This window comes from Nestor notabilis, unplaced genomic scaffold, assembly GCF_000696875.1.
Source record: "Nestor notabilis isolate BGI_N333 unplaced genomic scaffold, ASM69687v1 scaffold3536, whole genome shotgun sequence".
NCBI classification, from domain to species: domain Eukaryota; kingdom Metazoa; phylum Chordata; class Aves; order Psittaciformes; family Psittacidae; genus Nestor; species Nestor notabilis.
This window is the reverse complement of record NW_009931377.1, coordinates 26,671-49,175: the sequence shown is the minus strand read 5'-3', so window position 1 is coordinate 49,175 and position 22,505 is coordinate 26,671. Positions and strand designations below refer to the sequence as shown.

General features: G+C 37.4%; 1 protein-coding gene across 1 annotated transcript; it reads left to right on the top strand.

Moving 5' to 3' along the window:
* Window positions 1-2,001: 2,001 nt before the first annotated feature.
* On the top strand, window positions 2,002-20,898 carry CTR9 (CTR9, Paf1/RNA polymerase II complex component; the record flags this gene model as incomplete). The annotated part of the gene is given in 25 exon segments (XM_010015853.1): window positions 2,002-2,100; window positions 2,724-2,963; window positions 3,409-3,526; window positions 4,149-4,238; window positions 5,794-5,865; window positions 5,868-5,941; window positions 7,876-7,983; window positions 8,460-8,567; window positions 8,686-8,922; window positions 9,682-9,771; window positions 9,874-10,002; window positions 10,106-10,289; window positions 11,292-11,380; window positions 11,650-11,835; window positions 12,014-12,101; window positions 12,350-12,498; window positions 14,589-14,705; window positions 14,844-14,989; window positions 16,484-16,555; window positions 17,731-17,866; window positions 18,396-18,542; window positions 18,917-19,074; window positions 19,353-19,449; window positions 19,782-19,894; window positions 20,154-20,898. Coding segments are annotated over 25 exon segments (3,456 nt in total), but the record flags the coding sequence as incomplete, so codon positions are not given.
* Between the last annotated feature and the right edge of the window lie 1,607 nt (window positions 20,899-22,505).

The following is a 22,505-nucleotide window of genomic DNA, read 5'->3' as shown; positions in this document are numbered from 1 at the left end:
CTCTCCTAGCTGGGTCCCGGGCTCGAGGGAGACTTGTCGCTCCCTTTCCTGAGTGGAATAAGTTGCTGGAAACAGTTGTGTTGCTTTGCGGAGAGAAACCCACACCTGGGTTCACCTGGTGAGCAGTGTCTGCTATCTGCTAGCCGTCACCTCTCTGTCCTTGCCTGGTGCCTTGCTGGTGCCGGAGAGCCGCTGGGGCCAGGCAGCAGGCAGTCTGTCCGGAGTCTGTCGGGACCGCGCGTCGGTGAGGAAGGGGCAGTCTCTCCTCCGATAATATACACTTGAAGCGTGTGCAACCTTCAGGAGCATAGGCCCTGCTGGGAACAGTGTCTAATCTTCAGTTTGGGCTTGTGTATGGTAGACTTGTCCAGCTAAATTCTCTCCCTAGTTCGTTAGATGCTGATTTTCCTGACTGCACTGATTTGTAAACAGTATGCATGTTCCTAAATCAGCATATAGACGCAGGTAGGACAGTTGATCCACTCTATAAAGTTACTTCAGTGTGGGTTTAGAAATTTATACAATTTTTCTTTATTTAAGGTAGATTGTCACAAGACAAGGTTAAAAACATTTAAGAGAAAGATTTGGGAATTGACAGAGTATTATAAAGTTTGAAGTTGAATCATTCCATAGCAGGTACTAAATTAACACTATAGCTGAATAAGGTAATGAAACATACTGCGTGTAGGTTGAAGAATGTTTTTTTGTGAACATCTATATCCATACTCTGACAAATTTCCATATGACTGCCATTGAGTTGTTAAGTCTCACAAAGGTACTTTGCTGTCTGGAGGTTACATGTTGGAGGGCCTTTTCTTCTTTCTGTGTCAGGTGTCAACATGAATAGTTGATCTTGGTGCTGCTGTTTAAGTTATGGCTAGGATTACTTGGAGCCTGAAGTTCTGAATTAATCACTACAGATTGCTATAAAATGCTCCTTTTTTTTTATGGCTCTTTTTAACTTCTGTATTTATTTGCTGTGTTGGTGATATCTATTTCTCATTAATAATTATTTTAGATTGTGAATGACAGTTGCCCAAATTTAAAAATATTATTATCTGTCAAGCAAGAGATCCAATAGCAGCAGAAATATTTTTGCGGGTACTCTCTCAAGTTTTACATAGTCAAAACTATAAGCCCTTATGAACTGGATTGCTTTAATCCAGTCTTTAGAGAAACAGTCCCTGCACTGGTAATTGGGATACAAGCCTGGGTACAACTAGTGCACCTCTTCCTTGCTATAAAATTAAGTTAACCTAGATGACTAATATGAAAGGCAGCAAGACTGAGTAGCAAGCTAACTAACAGGTGGTTAAATTGTGTTCCCCATCATCCCACCTTGGGAATATCTATTCCATTTTCTTTGCTTCCCAGATCAGAAGAGTAGATCAACATGGGAAAATAGTATTGCAAAATAATGCTTGTGCGATGAGAAGTTCTCGATGTCACTTGCTCATGTTGACTACAACTATTACCCAGAAATTTAGTCAGTTCTTTATAATGTTTGCCACTTCAGTAACCTTATTTTTCTTGGGCATAAAGATGACGTTACAAAATTTAAGGGGTCTGAAATAAGTCTTAGGTATGGATTCTCTGACAGTCGATTACGTGGAAGATTTTGACTGTATCCTGTATCCTCATTCTATTACCTATAGGAAAAGTTGTAGAAATTCAGCAGTGTGCAGTGAAGTTGGTTATTAGCCAAGCTAAAAAATCTGAGCCTGAAGTCTGTAGTGAAAGAAGTTGAGTTAGCATTTCTGCTTATTCTCCCTGACTTGTATCCTAAGCATTGGGCTGTCTTTTCTCTGATATTTGTGAGAAGCTATTGCTTTCATTTGTACAGAATACAATCCGTTATCACTTTCTTCTTTGTCCATAACCTTGTTTAAACACAAATAATTATTTGGTTTGTGCTCTGAAATGTCCAGCTTCCTTTGAGCTCTATGATCGATAACATTATTAATGCTTTGTAAAAAGAAAATCTTTATTGTCTGGTTCTAGGTTATTGAGCTTGACTTCGATCAGTTACCTGAGGGTGATGAAGTTATAAGTATACTGAAACAGGAACACACTCAACTGCACATATGGATTGCATTAGCGGTTAGTATATATACAAATTGTATATTTAAATATTATATTCAAATAATCAAATAATAACTTCCACTTGCTCACTTTTATGATCAGGGGTAACTGAACTCTACAGAAACCGAATGGAGTTGTTCAGTCGCTGATTCTAGGCCAGATATTTTGGATTTGACATATGCATATAAAGATTTTAATTTCACCTTTTTTTTCTTGCAACAGTGCTGTTTGAGGCCTGATTTTTAAGTTTGATTTGTTTGTGTGGGTTTTTTTTCCCCCTCAACCCATAGTTTTCCTGGTTTGTGCCTTTGATTTTGCACTTCGTAAAAAAGGAGGGTGCAGTATCTGTACTATAGATACGGTGAAATGTGCAAAAAGTCAAAGAAGTTCAGAGGAAAACGAGTTCATTCTTCACTTATAAATAGCTGTAACACCTGTGTTTTAGCGTAAAAATAGGAAGTTAGGATGATGACAGAAAAATATTTGGCAGTATTGGAATGCATTTTCTGATTATCCCTACGTTTATGTCCGATTCATCCCTACGTTTTGGAAAAAGAGTCTGTGTAGCACCTAAAACATCAACTCGATATATTACTTACTTGCTGGGGTAGTATTGTCTGATAAAACTATTTGGTTTATAGCTGGAATACTACAAACAAGGAAAAACAGAAGACTTTGTGAAGCTGTTGGAAGCTGCACGCATAGATGGTAACTTGGACTACAGAGACCATGAAAAAGATCAAATGACATGTCTGGATACTCTGGCAGCGTACTATGTGCAGCAGGCTCGGAAGGAGAAGAACAAAGATAACAAGAAGGAGCTCATCACACAAGCTACCTTGTTGTATACTATGGCTGACAAAATTATCATGTATGATCAGGTAAAACCAAAGTCAGTTTAAAAATCCATATTTTTAAATTACTTAGTGATTGTAAAGAAAACAAGTATTGATTCACTAAAGGGAAAATAGAAACTGCTTAGGCTTTAAAGTCTGTTAGTGTAGCATGTATAAGCAAAATTTGTAAGTATTTGAAACGTGTGCAGTGCCACCAGGAGTAATTATCTCTATCTTGGGACACCTGATAAACTATGTCAGTCAACTTTGGGTGGTTGGGTAGGAAGGATTGGTTGTTACTATCTTGGTAATATGTGAACTTTAGAAGTGGGTGATAAAGACCCTTTTTGTTTTAATTTTTTTCCTGATGTAAGAGAAATAAATTAAACATAGAAAACATTATGGCATAGTCAGTTAATATTTCAGGTAGTCTAATTCTTCATATTTTACAAAGATAAATGTATCACAGGTTGTTTTTTTTCTTACCTAGAATCACTTGCTGGGAAGAGCCTGCTTTTGTCTGCTTGAAGGTGATAAGATGGACCAAGCTGATGCACAGTTCCACTTTGTGCTCAACCAGTCTCCAAATAATATTCCTGCTCTTCTTGGTATGACTTTGTGGGTACTTGTGTAAAAGCTTTGTCTCTCCCGTTTTGGAATGAATCAAGTGCTTAAGAAGAGCACATATGTGAGAAGAGAACGTGATAAAGAAGTGTGCACTCCTGACCAGAAACACATGACAGAGATTTAAACTTGGGGAGTATATGTAGATGGAAGAGCTAGGAAAAAGTCTACTGTTAGCTAGCATCTTCTGAGGCCCAGGGGTATATATCCAGTCCAACTACTTGTATTTCCCTGATGGTGCCAGTGAAGCTGTAGAGTTTGTTGAAGGTAACGGTAGTGATGGGCTGTAACACATGGATTTTAATTTCTTCATTAAGTTAGTTTTAGTAAGCATCTTTCCTTTGGACCAGGAAAGAATTAGGTTTCTGCAGAAAACCATGAAAAAGTAAATTCAGTAATTTAGTGTGTTCCCATGTTTGTTTGGTTTTGGGTTTTTTTGCCATATACTTGACATCATCATAAATAAGTTGTAGTTGTCTGAATTTTCTGGTTTTAACTGTAACTTCTAACAATCAGCACAGTACAGCTTTAATACTTACGAGCTTCTGATTTGTAAATGCTTTGTTTATAGTTCTGATTTATTTGTAACTGGTATGTTGTTAACAGGTAAAGCATGCATTTCTTTCAACAAGAAGGATTATAGAGGAGCCCTCGCCTACTACAAGAAAGCATTGCGTACCAATCCAGGTTGCCCAGGTAACACAGAAAGTATTTGCTAGTGGAAGTATTTGCTATGCTTGCAAACTAACTCAAGTCTTCCTAACTCAAATACCTAGGCTGTCAAAAAAAGACCCATCTCTCACTATGGAGGAGTTAAGGTGTTTGTTGAATTGTTCCTTAATTGCTAGAGAAGGAAATTGTGTTTAGGAAAATAGTTTTCATTTTTCCTAATTACTACCTTTTGAAAAGAATTATTTGAAAATGAGATGATATATGTAAGAGAATTTAAAAATTGTTGGGAACTGACCTGTTCAAGACTTCTGCAGAATCTGTCTTTTTGCAGAATCTGAGCTTTTGGAATAAGGGTTAAGAAAATGATGTGTTAGTATTAATAATGAAACAAGAGATGAAAAGTAAAATTCTACCTGTAGTACCTGATGCGACCTTACTGGTGTTGTATGATTTTCTTAATGCAAAAATCTGGGAAGGCTATTGGTAATGGCTGTAAAAGTGATGGATGTGATTTGGAGATACTAGTTCAGGGTATCTGCATTAGAATCATAAATACCCTAAAGTCTCTCGAGAGATGTGGTATACTTAGCCATAATCCATCTGAAAAAAAATTTATTACAAAGTTGATGTGTACCCCGTGGTCTGGTTTAACGCAAGAATCATTACTGCAACAGTGGATTTAGAAATGCAAGCCTTACCTTAGGTTAGGTATAAGGAAGAAGTTCTTCACAGTGAGGGTGGTGAGGCACTGGAACAGGTTGCCCAAGGAAGCTGTGAATGCTCCATTCCTGGCAGTGTTCAAGGCCAGGTTGGACGGAGTCTTGGGTGACATAGTTTAGTGTGTGGGGTCCCTACCTGTGGCAGGGGGGTTGGAACTAGATGATCTTAAGGTCCTTTCCAACCTTAACTATTCTATGGTTCTCTGATTTACTCCCCTTTTTTGCAGAGACACAGGTTGCTGTTTATAGATGCCTGCATTCTTACTTCACAAGCAGTCTGAAAGGGCAGTATGATGTGAATTCTCTGTATTAGTTCATTTGATCATGGAAGTTAGAGGATGATAACAGCATTTTGTTAGCAGTGAATCAGTTGATCATATGAGCTGACTTACTTGTCTGTGATTTCTGGAGGCTGTCTAGTCTTGGGTGAACTTACCCTGCTTAAGAAATTTCCAGCTCTTTGATCTGACAATTTTAAAGTGTCTTTATTTAACTTTTAAATACATTTCCATAATAGTGATGTTTTATTTACTTAGTATCAGAGTCTTTTGGAGGTACTAGACCGGTGTTCTGGGGTGGATGAAGAAATAAAGTCTTACTAATCTGTTAAAGTTAGTTTTGCTGCCAGGTGTGGGAGGCTGCCTTTAAAAACAGCAAGTAGTTACATGGATTTATCAGTTTTAAAGAAATACTAAAAATTCTGTTTTACTTTAATTGATGTCCAGAATGTAAAATGTCTCTTAAAGCTGAAATTTTTGGGTTCTGAATGGTGTCGGTTTTACTTTAATTGATGTCCAGAATGTAAAAAAGTCTTAAAGCTGAAATTTTGGGATTCTGAATGGTGTCATTTTGTTCTCTAGCTGAGGTTCGATTAGGTATGGGCCACTGCTTTGTGAAACTGAACAAGTTGGAAAAAGCTCGCTTAGCTTTTTTTGGGCTCTGGAGCTGAATTCAAAATGCGTAGGGGCTCTGGTTGGACTGGCAGTTCTGGAACTCAATAATAAAGAGGTGGGTCTAGCTTAACAAGAATCCATACTCTGTTTACTTCTTATCTGAAAAAGTGAACTTTTTATCCTTTGAAACTTAATCCATGTTTTAAAGGGGGCAATAACTTTTGTGGTTAAATTGTTTTAAGTCTGTGTCACTTTTGGATGATGTTATAGGTATATACTTGTTATGTGAGCAGCACATTCTGAATAGCTTTCTTCTATTGTTAAAATCTTAAACTCTGTTTCTTATGGAAGTGTTAAGAAAAGCAGTGCTAGGTTAACAATATTAATAAAAATCATATAAATCCCTGGTGAGATATCTATGTGAATTCATGTCACTTGAAAAAAAAACCTCCAAAATTGCTGATTTCAGAGTATCACTCCTGAGATACAGTCCTGGGAGGTTAGTCCTGGGCTTTAAGGAACATAAGCTTTCAAACAAGTATTAAAGATGTGTTCAAGCTACATTGGCATGTATGCCACGTGGTAAAACAGGGAGTAGGCCAGAAAAAATTTTAACTAGGCTGATGAAACCACAACAAAATGGTGATCCTACCTCTCCAGATGTTGTGTCACTGCTAAAATACATATGCTCATTTAGCTTAGTTGGGATCATAAGATCTGAGATGGTTAATCCATGCTAAGGAAGTTGTCAGTGGAGGATGGGACTTTTAAGTACTAAAAAGTGTGGTTTTTTTAATTAAAAAGTGTGTTATTAAAACTTTAGCATTATGCTATCTGTAGAACACATAGATCCCTAGGAAGAGCTTTCGTTAGCACAGAATCTCTGAAAATTACTTAGTTTATTGCATCATGGGGAGGGGGACGGAAAATAACCGTTAAGACTTTCATCAAGAATTCCAAAAATTTGGGTACGAGAGTTTTCTTTCCTAAAACTACAGACAACCAGAAACATTCTAAGGTCAGATTTTAATAAGTAATTTTATGAGTGAGAAACTAATGAAACCTGGTATCTTTCTTTTTTTTTTCCTGAACGTTTTTTGACCAAAGTCAAGGAATGAGCCCACTCGCCTTAAACTTTGAAAAGCTGTGATTAAAAGCTGACCCACCCAAATATGTTTTGTGTTCTATGTAAGAAACGTATCATCTGTGCCTTTCTACTTGTGTTTTCAGAACTTGTACTGCATTTTTTTAGCTGCCTGTTGGACTTCATCTTATGTCTCAACCTCATAAAACCTGATACTAATTGCTGATAATAATTGCAAAGTAAAGCACAGATGTTACATGATTATTAGATACCATTCCTGGTATCTAATAAATATCTGTGGTATCTGTTAAGAAATAAATGCAAATTTAAGTTGACATGCTTGTGATGCAGATTTCATGGGTGTCCCAAATAAATAGCAATTGTTTTATCAGTTATGGGTTTGAACTTGGTAGGTCAAATTTGTATCCATGGAAAACTTTCTTTAAACTAAAATTTCTTCAGAAAAGACTAAGTTGATATGATGATATTCCTATGTAAATACCACAAACCTCTACCATTTTTTTCAGTTAGAACTTAAGTTCTATTAGCTCTTAATTCAGCATCTGAAGTTCGTGTTTAGAATTCAAACATGTGAATATTAACATTTCACTGTTGAACAAATTGTGTAAAAGGTTAAAACTGACACCAAACAGGAACTAGGAACATTGAACAGCAGAAGGAAGGATATCAGGGTGTGAGTGTGAAATCTCAAAGGACACAAAGATTAAAGGTTGCATTTTATTTTTCCCTGCTCTACTTTTTCCCATCCCTGTGTGTGGCCTAATTTTCCGTTTTCCATCTGTATGCTGCAGGGAGAAAAGCTAATAGCTGAATTTACTTTTCCTGTGAGCCCAGCAAGGTTTTGTCAGATTTCTTGCAGCAGTGCAGACTGAACAATAGTTTTGAGGATGTTAATAAGATACAGCTATTGAGATGCTGCTAATACCTGTCAATGTTTTATTTAGGCTGATTCCATCAAGAATGGTGTTCAACTCCTCTCTAGGGCTTACACAATTGATCCCAGTAATCCAATGGTGTTGAATCACTTGGCTAACCACTTCTTCTTCAAGAAGGTAAAAGATCTATGGAATTCTATAGTTAAATACTTGATAACTCTGAGCAGTAAGGATTCTGGTGTTAGATTCAATCTCGTTTCATCAAGCAAAGTGGTGTCTAGTATGGAACTGTTAGTCTGGGTGGACAAGTGTAAATTGTGTATAAATGTTTTTCAAGAAAGCCAGAAAAAGGTACGTTTATTTCTTAATTCAAGGTGACTTTTGTGTCCTGAATGCATTTGGGGTTTTAGTTGTGGGATTTTTTAGTTGGTCTTGTTTTTTGGTTTGGGTGTCATCCCATCCCATCCCCCCTAGTCATCCCTGCTATATTTATTGAAATAGAGAAAAAACAGTAACCACTAAATCTGTCATAATTTAGTCACTGCTATGGCTAAAGCTTTCTTGTCTTTTCCAGCTATCCTTGTTTAAATAATAAATCACTTTGCCATAAATAATGAAGGGTTTTAAATTTCGTCTAACTTTCTTTTTTGCAGGACTATGGTAAAGTACAACACTTGGCTCTTCATGCTTTCCATAATACAGAAGTTGAAGCAATGCAGGCAGAGAGTTGTTATCAGCTGGCTAGGTCTTTTCATGTACAGGTAGGGCAGTTTTTAAAAGCCTCCTTTGAGATTACAGTTCAACATCTGTGTTATAAAAGTTTATACAAAGCTTACCTGTGAAATTACTACCTGTTATTTATTCACTTCTTTTTAATAGGAAGATTATGATCAAGCTTTCCAGTATTATTACCAGGCCACTCAGTTTGCGTCATCTTCTTTTGTACTTCCATTTTTCGGGTTGGGTCAAATGTACATATATCGAGGGGACAAGGAAAATGCATCACAGTGCTTTGAAAAAGTTTTGAAAGCTTATCCTAACAATTATGAGACTATGAAAATCCTTGGATCTCTTTATGCGGCTTCAGAAGACCAGGAGAAACGGGACATTGCGAAGGTGAGTTTTGCTTCTGCCAGCATCATACTTCTACATGCAAGAGTAGAGCTTGAAAATTAGACTGTATCTTATGTTGCATAAAACTCAGGATTACTTGGCTGTAGGTGTAGAATATTTATTATTGACTGTCATGAGAGATCCTCTGAACTGTGGAGAGTCATCACTCCTGGACAGAACTGAGACTTCTACTGGGCTCTAGCTAAAGCAAGTCCAGGAACTTAGAGGAGCCCCAGCCTCATGCTTGTATTTGGTACTATGAAAAGGGTAGAATTCTTCCTGTATATGTTAAAATTCTCTGAAGATGGTAAGTTAGGCAGTGATTTCCTGAAGACGGCTAACTAGGTAAGTTAGCTAGTGATTTCCAGAAAGTATTTGTCTTGGCTTATTTGGAATGAGTGTTGTTTTTTTTAAATGAAAGGGTTTTAAAAATCTCAGGTAAATAAATGCAAAGAATGTTAGACTTCACTGTTAGACTAGTTTCTCATGTTGGTGTAATAGTTTCTGTTTCACTAAGACTTTAAGCTTAAGAAAACATGTACACATAAGGTGTTATGTTCTACAGGAAAATACAATAACAAAGGAAGGAAACTACTGCAATTTTTTTGTGAGCAAGTTACGCAGGTGTTTAGGATGTTTTCATTTGCAGTCTGTTGTATCTTTTTAGTATTAAGGTTAATACCTTTACTTTTTTGATTTTTTTTTTTTTAGTACAGTTTGTGTGTCCACAAAGAGGCATAATTATTTTCTGCTGGTTTTCAGGGGCATCTAAAAAAGGTCACAGAACAGTATCCTGATGATGTAGAGGCATGGATTGAGCTCGCCCAAATTCTAGAACAGACCGATATACAGGTACTTATTAATATACACTGGGTAAATTGTGTGTGCTTTTCATAAGAGCATATGGAGCTCATTGTCTTTATGTTTTTATCCACTTTCTCTTTCCTTGTGAAGGGTGCACTGTCAGCCTATGGTACAGCTACACGCATTCTGCAAGAGAAAGTACAGGCTGATGTCCCACCAGAGATACTGAATAATGTGGGTGCTTTGCACTTCAGGCTGGGAAACCTTGGAGAAGCAAAGGTGTGTAATTACTATGAGTTTGAATTCAGTTCACCCAGAAGGTTTCCTTTAAGAATATTCTGGAATGCTTTATTCTTTTTTTTTTTTTCTTTTCATACTTCAGAAATATTTTTTGGCATCACTGGATCGTGCGAAAGCAGAAGCTGAGCATGATGAGCATTATTACAATGCTATCTCTGTAACAACGTCCTATAACCTCGCCAGGCTCTATGAGGCTATGTGTGAATTTCACGAAGCGGAAAAGCTGTATAAAAACATTTTAAGAGAACATCCTAATTACGTTGATTGTAAGAAACATTTGGTATTTTATTTGCATATTCCTCCTTACAATACCCAAAAAATTCCCATTTTCAGTGTTTTTGGTGTCTTCTGGTCTCCTTGTATCTGTCTTCACTTTATTTCATAGCAGTTTTGGTTTGGTTTGATTGGTTGGTTTTTGGGTTTTTCTAAGGTTAGCATCATCCTTATAGTCCACTCTCCAGCTTTAAGCCTTCTAATTATTAGGCAAATCATATTATACTCCAGAAATCTGGCAAAATTAGCTTCTCTAGATTTGCATGCCTTTCCTCACTTGCTCCCCACCCCCACCAAAGCCTTAGCACCTCAGCACTCGGGTGCAATCAAGGCCATCCACTTGATATGCCCAGGCTCTGCAGCTCTACCTGCATGGCTGGAAATGGAGACCCTTCGGGAAACTCACTTATTATCTCGGACCTTGACCTTCCTTCAGGGACGAAGTGCTGTTGAGGGTCTCAGCGCAACTTCTGTGGCACATCCTGTTTCTAATCCTCACTCAGCTCTTTGTATTGCCCCCAGGTAGCTGATGTGTGATACCTTCTACAAAGGTGAGGTGGTAGCCCTTGCTCAGGAAGCTGCAGCACACAGCATGCCCCAGCCTAATCTATTTACTTGTTTTCTTTTGTCACCTTGCTAGCTGATGCTCTTCTGAAAGCATGGGGAGACAGAAGAGCTGTTTAAATTGGAGCGCAGAGAGTTTATATAAGTGATGTATCCTTCCTTTGAGGTTTCTCAATTGTCTTTAACTTATGAAAGCAATTAAAAACATTTATACAACTTTAACTGTTAGAAATCTGCAACTTGTGTATCCACCATCACTGGGGATGAACGTTCCATTTCGCGTGGTGTGTCTTGATGTGAATAGAATATGAAAGGTGTCTTAATGCTTGCTGTCCTTAGCCAATCAAGTTAAAAATTACTTTTGAAATTCTTTGTTTGAGATGGCTTTAACCTGTCTCCTGATTTTTATATTATTTTCTATTTTTATTTAGGCTACTTACGCTTGGGAGCTATGGCCAGGGATAAAGGAAACTTTTATGAGGCTTCTGATTGGTTTAAAGAAGCACTTCAGATAAATCAGGTTTGTAACTCTTTTAAGTGTTTAAAGTTTTAAAACACTTGAAACACAACTTAAAATTTTGTTTTCCTTTTGTTGCATTTTCATTTTGCTTGTTCTTATGAACTAGGAGGGAACTAACGTAATCTATTGTGTGCTTTGGTTTGTTTGTTTGTTTGTTTTTTAATATGGAATTCTATTTATGAAACTCAGCATTGTATACTTGGAAAAGTAAGCTTGCAAGCCAAAACAGTGGTTTTGCAACTTAGAGTGATTTTTGGTTTTTTGTTCAGGACCATCCGGATGCCTGGTCTCTGATTGGCAATCTTCACTTGGCTAAACAAGAGTGGGGTCCAGGACAGAAGAAATTTGAAAGAATATTGAAACAGCCCTCCACACAAAATGATACTTACTCCATGCTGGCTCTTGGCAACGTCTGGTTGCAGACTCTGCATCAACCCACAAGAGACAGAGAAAAGGTAATGGGCATCTGTCTGCCCTGTGTGTGGTATTACTTAATTTTTATATGCTGTTAGCTACTTAAAGCCTTTTCTTGATGCCTGTTTAGCATCTTACAGTCCACAAAACGTCCGTGTAGATCTTGCAATACCCTATTATAGAAATGAGCAATAATGGGTTTGGGTTTTTTGTCTGCAGGAGAAGCGTCATCAAGACCGTGCATTAGCAATCTACAAGCAAGTACTCAGAAATGATCCAAAAAATTTGTATGCTGCTAATGGCATAGGTGAATATTAGACTCTATTTTCCTTCAGAGGTGATGATATTCTTATATTTCATGCTTTAATGTAGAACTGATTTTGCAGGCCCTGAATGCTGTATACTGGAGCATAGGAAAGAATAGCTTTTGCATGGCAGCTATGACACTTAGTTTTTGATGGGGAACTTTATTCAGGCACTGTTTCATTTTCTTTGGTAGAAGGACATAGTCCATGAACCTGGAAGCTTATGATGTACATATTGCTTTCCCCTTAGGAGCTGTCTTGGCACACAAAGGATATTTCCGTGAAGCTCGTGATGTTTTTGCCCAAGTGAGAGAGGCAACAGCAGATATCAGTGATGTGTGGCTGAATTTGGCACATATCTACGTAGAACAGAAACAGTACATCAGTGCTGTGCAGATGGTAACACCTCTAAATTGAACTACATAGTATGTTGAGTTAGATGATTTCTGGATGTTTCTTTGCCCTCATAGCAGCTGCAAAAGTTCCCGAATAATAATTTAACAAGGTAAAGGTCTGTTTCAAGCATGCTGTTGGCTGTCAAGTCTACATTTAAAAACAAACTGCCGCAGTGGGTAAGGGATAACAGAGCACCTACCAACTTGTACACTTTTTTTTGGTATCAGAGTCAAACCATAATTGGCTTAGCATTTTTGTCTGGGAATTAACTGTTAGTTGGAGAGGTTTCAGTCAGTGTAGTTCCTGTATGTGATTTAGATTCAGATGTTAACTGAAGTAAGTAAATACAGTTTGCTGCTGGGATTTTTTTAATAGCAACACTTCCTATTTTAGTTGTTGATAATGATTATATAAATGACAATCAGACATGTCTGAAGTTTGTTCATTGTCTGAAGATTGACTGTGCCATGATTTCTTTCACCACAGTTAACACCACAAGGTAATTGATGTTGGAAGAAATCTGTTGATGTCATCTAGTTCAACCTGCTTAAGCAAGCCAGCTTCCAAGTATCAACCTCTTGTAACTCAATTGACTCAATTAGTTGATCAAAAGCATACAAGTAAGCTTACAAGAACAAAAAAAGAAAAATACCTAACAAACAAATTGTGGGACAGGACAAAAGCTCAGAACAAACGTCTTTCGTTAAGATTGACTCCACATTAAGGTTTAAAAATACTTAGTTCAGAGGTATCCTAAAGCTTTCTGTGATGTTACAAGGAAGAGATACTTGGGCCTTTCTTACCTGATCAAGACCTGAGTAGTCGCTATCCTCCAGTGAACAAGTTCTGGTAACAAAATCATATTCATTCTGTTGTGTTTGAACAGGGTCTATTGTTTTCTTAACACCTTCTGGCTTTTATTGACAAAAAGCGTAATGAAAAATCTAATTTTAGCAATGTTCAAGCGATCAGTTACAGTGGGAAGGTGGGCATCACTTCCACCTTTAGATTTGTCCAAAGAATATTGTATTCGCTTACTAATATGTTTAAGTAAAACTGTCAGTAGAAATGTGTTTATTCACTGAAGTGTTTTGTTCCCTGGGTTCTGCTATGCAGTCAGTACAAGCCACAATATTGGGCTCAAAGGGAAATTAATTGGATTTAATACCCTAGCTTAACTGCAGCCACAACAACTACTCTAGTGAGTTCTCTGTCGTAAAGCATAAAATCCGAGGAAGACTTAAGCTAAATACAAAATCTTTGTCAATAAAGCTGAGTGAAAATTGGCTGCTCACAAAACAGTGTGATCCAAGAGTAGTAACTTCAGGCTTTACAGTTCAGGGCAGTTTCTGTATTTGAGCTGGGAATAAAAATTACTTTGTATTACTATTTTGGAAGTTTAGAAAGGTTGAATGATTCCTTGAGAAAAGAGCGTATCAAACAACAGATGCTCGTTAATGAAAAGGAAATGTTTCATAACTGCTTGAAGCTTTAACTCTACCCCATGAAATCCGTAGTAACAAGTCTAATTTTACATTTTAGAACAACCAGATATCCCTCAGCATGCCAGGTTACTCAGCCAGGTGGACAGGACAAACCTGATGTTGATCTATCAGAAAAGTGTGGGGTTTTTTAACTAGTTGCATCAGATATATGATATTACTATATTAAATGTATTTCAATTTGTAACATATCTTGTATGAATAAAGAAAATGGACTTCTTACACATACTGCAGAGAATAGTTAAGTGCTCTTAAAATGAGTCAGATTTGTTGGATTTTATTACAATAGATGGTACTTGCAAAGTGTTCTGTTGTATTTTAAGACCTGCAGAGCCTCCTGGACTGCTGCCACTTTCCAGAAAAATCAAGTATTTGCTATGGAATAGCAGAAACAATTTTCTGGTCGCTGCAAAAGAGGCATCCATGTAGCACAACATGGTGCTTTAAAGAAACAAAAGGCAATAATTTAGTGCATTGTACATTAGCAGTAACGCTTTTTAGGAATAGAAACAGTTGCTGGAGTTTTCTCACTAAAATAACCATTGTCATCTCTTAATTTGTTTTTTTTTTTTCCTTTTTGTCTCATTTCAGTATGAAAACTGCCTCAGAAAGTTCTATAAACATCAAAATACTGAAGTATTGTTGTATTTGGCCCGGGCTCTCTTCAAGTGTGGCAAATTACAGGAGTGCAAACAAACTTTGTTAAAGGTACAAATATAAACCAACATGCATGTCTTTAAATTCAGTAGTGTGGGGTTGTAATGATGGTGCTTATTCTCTGTGTCATTTCAGTATAACTCTGTATCATGTTGTGGCATGTTTTAAACACATGGTTTTCATTGACAGGCCAGGCATGTAGCGCCAAGTGACACAGTCCTTATGTTTAATGTGGCTTTAGTGCTACAAAGACTAGCTACCTCTGTCCTGAAAGATGAAAAAAGCAATCTAAAAGAGGTCCTTAATGCTGTGAAGGAACTGGAGCTAGCCCACAGGTAAAGATGACTTATTTCTAATCATTATAATCTATTTTGTTGTTCCTTTACAGTGAATTTGCATTATAGGTCTCAAGTCTGGTTAGAAGAGCAGTCATCTCCTGTGAAGCACTATGCAATTCTAGAGTTTCTAGGAGGAAAACAAGGATTGGGCCTGACAAAACTGCATTTAGGCTTTGCACCAGAGCCAGGGTTTTTTTTGGCCAGGTGGCCAAAATGTGTTTCTCAAAGGGTTTTGTATTACTGTGACCAAGATGTACATCTTCTTGGAAGAGCATAGTTGAAAAAAATGTTGAAGATTATTCAATTAATACTCTTCTTTGATGATTTCTTACAAAACAAACTGTAAGGCTCAAAACAATATCTATTTATATTATATAAGTCATTTAGTTAATGACTAGTAGTCCTTGAAAACTAATTTCATCCCCCTTTTGCCAAGTAAAGCCAAAGTGTTCTCATGTCTTAAGAACGGAAGCAGCGTCTTAGGTGTGTTTCAGATCTTTTAGTTCTCTGAAAATCTGGGCAGAAAAGTGGGAATAATCCGATGCAATCATTGCTGTCGTTGGACAGAAAGTTTCAGCCATTTATTCTGCTCCTAGGTGTATAGCTGCTGTGGCTGATGCTTGCTTTATGCGTTCTTAGCTCTGGTTTTATGTGGAGGGTAGATACTGCTCTTCAGTAAAGTAAGCCTTTCATACGAGCAAGCATTTCACAATTCCAGTGCTTTACATAACGCAAACTAAACATTTGAACACGAATTCTAACTTGAATTCAAGTTAGAAGCTTGCTATTTATTATCTTGAGAAAGTTGCATGAAAGCCTTTATTTTTACCCGTTAACTAAAAATTCAGATATCTGTCACATTTTAGAAAATACGTTCCATGATCTGAAACTTGAGCAAGGAATTACTTTCTTCATATGCACAAGAATTTGAGTTCAGAATAGCACAAAATCAGGTCATTTAAAATGTCTTTGGAATGTGGGAGGAAACTGTCAACCTTGAAAATTAGAAAGCTGTTTTCCCTTAAATGAGTTGGAGAGACTGCTTTCAGAGCTCTGGTCATCATAGCTTACCCGTTTACTTGAAGGCTTGTTACATTCACAAGGGCCTGTCAGGTAGATTCAAGGAGCTCATCCTGGAAAGATTTTTTACAGGCACTTAAGCTACGACAGATGAGGAATAAATCTACAGGGGTCACCAATGTACTCACTGCTTGGAACCAGTAAATGAAATCCTCATTCTTTAGAATGTTTCTGTCTTTTTGTTCTGCTCTGGAGTGGTTTTAAATGTTTCACATCTGGAGAACTCTGAATGTACTTTTATACTGTTGTATTAAAAGGGGCTGCACACGGGAAAAATGGGTGAGGTTTCTTCATCTGCTGAGTTTGAGAGGATTGTCATTCAGCAGTAAATGCTTTGTTTTAAGGCAAAATTACAATAAATAAGTAAATAGTGCCATATTTGCTTAGTTTTGTTTGTTGTTTTTCCTCCAGATACTTCAGTTACTTGAGTAAAGTAGGTGATAAGATGAGATTTGATTTGGCACTTGCTGCTACGGAAGCCAGGTAAAAAAACCACAAACTAATCCTTCATTCAGATACCAAGTGGAATATTTTTGTCTTGGTTGGGTTTTTTTCATACTAGAACTGGATTCCAAAATTTCAAATGGGAATTTCTTAGAACAGTAGACATACAAGTGCAGGATTATTCTCTATTCCTGTCTTTGCTTTCAAATATTTTTGTGTAGCCTATGGCTCTTGACTTGTGGTGTCTGCTATTAGCTGGAGCCTGCAAAATATGACACTGCTTTAATGGCAGAATTTCCATCAATGAGAGTGCAAAGACATTTACTTAAACATCTCTAGTTTTCACTGTTTTGGCTGTAAGCTTGATAATTGAACAATGAGATTGATTTCATGGAGGCTTTTTGAGGTACTTTGTGGGTGGTAGCATGGATCAGTTATTGAAACATGAAAAAGTTTTGTTTTGCAGAGACTAGTCTGCTTGAACTTTTGCTCAGGGTAATGAGCTTGTACACAAGCCTATTCAAACCATTTTCACTGTAATCTTATTTCTGAGGGGTTTTCTCAGTATGTCCTACCTTTCATTAGTTGCACATTCTTCTAAGATTTTTCACAGCCGTATGCAGATAACATCTGTTGGCCATTGTGCACTGTTCATCTTAAATGGGCATCATTAAAGCACCTTGTAGAGAGAAGAAAGTTGTAGTATTAAAAGAAATGTCATTGTAACATTAGCTAGAAGGGTATTAAAAGTGCCTTGCTTTAATGCTTCATGAGACTTGAACTCTTTATGCAATCTAAACTTTTTACACAGTTGGGTATTTTTAAGATAGAATTTCTACCTACTTTCCTGATTATATTTGCTAGGACGCTGCAGTGACATACAAGTTGTTATTAGCTATACTTCCAAATCTGTCTGAATTAGTTGGGATGATTCTTTTGGTGTTCATGTGTGTTTTTTCTGTATATGAACTGGCTAAATTTTAAGTGCGAAGCAGTATGTTCCGATACTGTGTATTGCAAGAAAAATCAGCTTACTAGAAAGTGCTTAATTTACTTAAAATCTGTACTACTCTTATTTTGTGCTATTTTAAGTAGCTTTGTTTGTTTGTTGGTGATATGAACATAGTGTTGTGATGCATGCCCTTTATGAAACTGTTTCTTCTCGTAGTATGTGTCTGCCACCTTCCTTTACTTGAAAACATTGCATGTTACAGGCAATGCTCTGATTTACTGAGTCAGGCCCAGTACCATGTGGCTCGGGCACGCAAGCAGGATGAAGAAGAGCGGGAGCTGCGTGCAAAGCAAGAGCAAGAAAAAGAGCTGCTTCGCCAGAAACTACTTAAAGAGCAGGTTTTATTGTCTTATATTCATATACTGTATTTTTAAGCATGCTTTACTTCTTAAAAGTATACATATCAAAATTACATATGCTGTTGTTGCTCTCTGGTAGCACCTGGCATTACAGATAAAATGCCTAGTAAGCATTTTTCTTACTTAGAGTAAGAGCTGGCAGAGAATGTTAGAGCTAACAGGTGATACTATTTCTTCCCCATAGTCTCAGAAATAGATTTTTATTTTTATAATGACATAAAATTAGTTCCCCAGAAGCTCTGCCAAATTTCTGTACCGACATGCTGGATGAGGAAGCTCTTGGTGCAACAGTTCTTTCAGACTTTTGCCTACTCTAGCACGGGCTTGTAGCAAACAACGTTGGTTTTTTGTTGGTTTGGTTTTTTACCATGTGGACCTTCTGCTATGACATAATCTGTCAAAAGTCAGTTTCCCAGTTTCTTGTCAGCAAATCACTTACATGCCTGTGATTATAATCACCACGGTGCTGCATATACAGTAGTAATGTTTTGTTTTCTCTTTGTTTCAGGAAGAGAAGCGTCTCAGAGAAAAAGAAGAACAGAAGAAACTTCTGGAACAAAGAGCTCAATACGTGGAGAAAACCAAGAATATTCTCATGTTCACTGGTGAAGTAGAAGGATCAAAGGAGAAAAAACGTGGTGGTGGTGGAGGCAGGGTAGAACACAATTCTTTTTCTTTTCTTCTTTTTAATTTCCTTCATTTCCACCTTACTGAGTGAAATTGCACAGGTTTAATACTCAGATGTAATAATTGGAAGCTAATACTTAAACGTTCCAGCATAGAGGCATCCTAAAATCTGTCCTATTCAAATGTTAAAATAACGGAAGAGGATTATTTTATTACGTGTGAATTTGGAATCAGTTCCTAAATTATATCAGTCTAGAGACTATGGGAAAGTTGGCATAAGAATGTCAGTATTTTCTTTGAAAATATGTTCAGATAAAGTTCCTATTTTGAATTTTTTTTCTGGCAGCTTTTTAACTGGAAGGTGAATAATGGGCTGCAATATGGGCCTTTTATTTATTCTAGCGTTCCAAAAAAGGAGCAGGGGAATTTGATGAGTTCGTCAATGATGACAGTGATGAAGATTTGCCCATATCTAGAAAGAAAAAGAAGAAGAAGGGCAGTGGAAGTGAACAAGATGGGGAAGAGGAGGAGGGTGAGAGAAAGAAGAAGAAGAGGAGGAGGTAACTGATACTTCAGACTACCCTGAGAAAAACTATGGCTTTTAAATGCATTCTCATGCAGTCTTTTATAATGGCTTGAAAAATGAACTGTTGTCAAAAGGTCACATGAATAATTTTTATTTACACATGCACATTATAAGACTTAATCATTATGCTAAAGAGGTGTGAGTAACACTTGATAAACTGGGTATGTCTTGATATTTCTTGGTATTTCCGTATGTGTTAAGTTTTTCTGTGATATTATGCTTTAAATCATATAAAATACATTTCTCTTTAAGACCCCAGAAGGCAGATGAGGGGAGTGATGATGAAGAACACGAAAATGGTCCGAGACCTAAAAAACGCCGTCCACCCAAAACAGAGAAAAAGAAGGCTGTAAGTTAAACCCTGATAACTGCATCACCTTCTAAGTATGCATTTGAAGTTCAGCATTACCCTTGTCAAGAGACTTACTTAATGTTGAAAATTACAACAAAACTTCTTGTCGTAACTGCCTTTGAACTTATTTTTATCCTACTTCCCTGCTGCTATTGCTGCTTCAGGGATAAAAAGGATATTTCTGAAGCCATCTAGAATTAAGTGATAGTAAATGGAAAATTTTTACAAGCATGTCTGGTTTTCTGAGTATGTTTCTACGTGTGGGCTGTACTTTAACCAGCCACATGAACAAGCAACCTTTCTTGGTTTTTTTTCCCCTCCATTTATAGCCCAAACCAGAACGTCTGCCTCCTTCAATGAAAGGGAAGATCAAATCAAAAGCCATCATTTCATCAAGTGATGATTCTTCTGATGAGGATAAACTCAAAATTGCTGATGAGGGGTAAGAACCTGAATTAACTTTGTTTTTACTGAAGCTTCAATGCATGCTTTCAGTAGGAGCTGCAATATTAATAAGATAATGTGAAAGGGTATGAGAAGCGTTTCATTGTAGTCAGAGCATCACTTTCCATTGCAAATTAATTCCACTCATTCTTCCCATTAAGATAACAGTAGCATTATTCGAATGCAGGTGTCTCATTTTGGTTTTAAGCTAAAGATAGCATCTTTTAATGCTTTTGCCTTTTTTTTCTCCTCTACAGACGTGCTAGGAATAGCAACAGTGATTCAGATGATGGGGAACAGCAGCACAGTAAGCGCATTGTTTCTGATAGTGATTCCGATAACAGAAACAAATCTGGTAGTGAGGCAGGTAGTCCGAGGAGGTCCATTGTCCACCCATCTGAGGAAGACTCTGACAGTGACAGATCAGCCAGGAAAAGGAGGCGGTCAGATTCGGAGCAGTCTGACAATGAGTCTGTGCAGTCAGGGAGAAGTCGTTCCGGTGGTTCCGAAAATGAGTCTCGCCCAGCTTCTCGCAGTGCTGACTCGGACAGAGATTCCGAGAGAGGATCTGACAACGAGGCTTCTGGCAGAGGATCTGGTAACGAATCTGAACGAGAAGGATCCAACGATGAGGGGTCTGAAGGTGGTTCAGATGACAGTGATTAGATCTGGATTACAGACCATCTTTTAAAAATGTTCGTGTAAATATATTTCAGTCGTAGGGGAAAATCTGATTTTTATATTTGAAAACTGTGATTTAAAAAACCTTTAATGTTTTAGTAAACTGTTGTGAGACCTTCCTGTGGTTCTTTCTATTAGCAACTGATGGATGTTTCTAAGTTGGCTTATGGTATATTCTTAAATTAAAACTGCTGTAAGTGACCAGAATCCCTGTACTATAATCAGCACACCAAGGATGGAATGCATGTAAAAACTATGGAACATAACACCTCTGTTTAGGTGGTTCCAGTGTGACTAAAACTGTGTGTTCTGTGTTTGTACATGCATAGATGGATCTTTAAATCTTACCAAATGGAACAAAGAGCTGTGATACTTCTCTTTTTCCTCATTCTGATTAAAGGTCAGTAGGGAGGTTTTTCTTACTTTCTATTAAAGAATACATTTGCCATGATGCAACTCCTTGTGTTTCCAAGAATTTGTTCTTTTCCTTCTGTTTTTGTGTTAAATCAGTTGAAAAGATGCAGATATTAAAGAATTTTTATAAAGTGATGTTGATGAAGTATTTGAATTGGCAAGTAAAAAAAGAAAAAACTTTAGAGACCTCCGTATTGCTTGAGAAGGGTAAAGCTTGCTGGTACCACAATAAACTGTTCCTGCTTACTTACTTTGATTGATTTATTTTGCCCCCTTAAAAGGTACAAGCTGAAAACCTGAAAACATTAAATTTGACAGAGAAATCTGTTTTGAGGGAGTAGTATTAGCTTTATTTTAGCTTAAGTACGTGGCTTTGGGAATTAAGTCCTTTCATGTAACGTGTACAGGAACAGTAGTGGCACATGGCTGTGTTGTAGGCTGAAGTGAATCCTATTTCTCCCCGCAGCTCTGAAAAAATCAGCATTTCGTGCCAGTTCTGAAAAAATTTGTTCTAATTCTTTTCATTGGTCAATTCCTCTGTTGAGCATTTGCTGAGAGAAGATGATTTAGGTCTGGGTAGTGTAATCTACTGGTTTTAATAGACTGTATAGCCACAACTCTGTTGCTCTGTTTTTAGAAGGTCTAGATTGTCACTGCTGATATTTCACTTGAAGTAATAACTGGAAGTTAAGTTTCCCATGGTGCTATTTCTGGTTTGCTGTGAGCATTAGCTGTTCTCATTGTGTATGGGGATTTTTCACGTGTTTATGGGCTGCTGGTAACCATAGCAGACAAAGCAGAATGTAGAACAGTTGAGATGTCTCTCTTCATGGCTCACTTTGGTATCAAGTTTCTGTATGTGGTGTTACCTTAAACTTAGGTGCTTGGTAACATTAGAGTAGAAGAACAGCTATTGTGCTTGTCATGAATGTTAACTCAGTCTTCTTGCTGGTGTAGTCACTTAGGTGGAAGACTTGTGACCGTCCAAGACTGGAAGCTAGATAGCTTTGAAAACATGTACCTGAGGAAAAGTTGTGGCCCTTGTAGGAAATTAATGTCAAGAGAATTATGACACAATTGCTCACCTCTTTCAGAATCACAGAGCAGCCGTGGGTGGATGAGGTACGTAAGTTTGATGTGCCACTACTTTAAAGAACCTATGAAGAAGCGTGAGGAAATCAAAGCAACTAAGGAGAGCTAGTACATGCAAGGTGAAACAAGTGGAGCAATGGCGAGTATGGAAACAACAGGAAAGAAAAAAAAAGTATGGTACTTACTGTGGGATCTTAGAGACTTTTTCTGCCCCAAATACGTCTCCCCTATCACAGCCTTCTCTATCATGTTAATTGTATCTTTCTCTTGAAAGGGCTAAAGGTCTTGGTGTGGTGCAGAACGTATTTTCTGTAGGTAAAAGTTAGCTCTAGGTAAACTGCTGAGTGGGTCTTCAGATTTAACATCCAGTTGGAGAGAAGTATTTTCAGTAACTGTGAAATAGTAAGATATACAAGAGACCA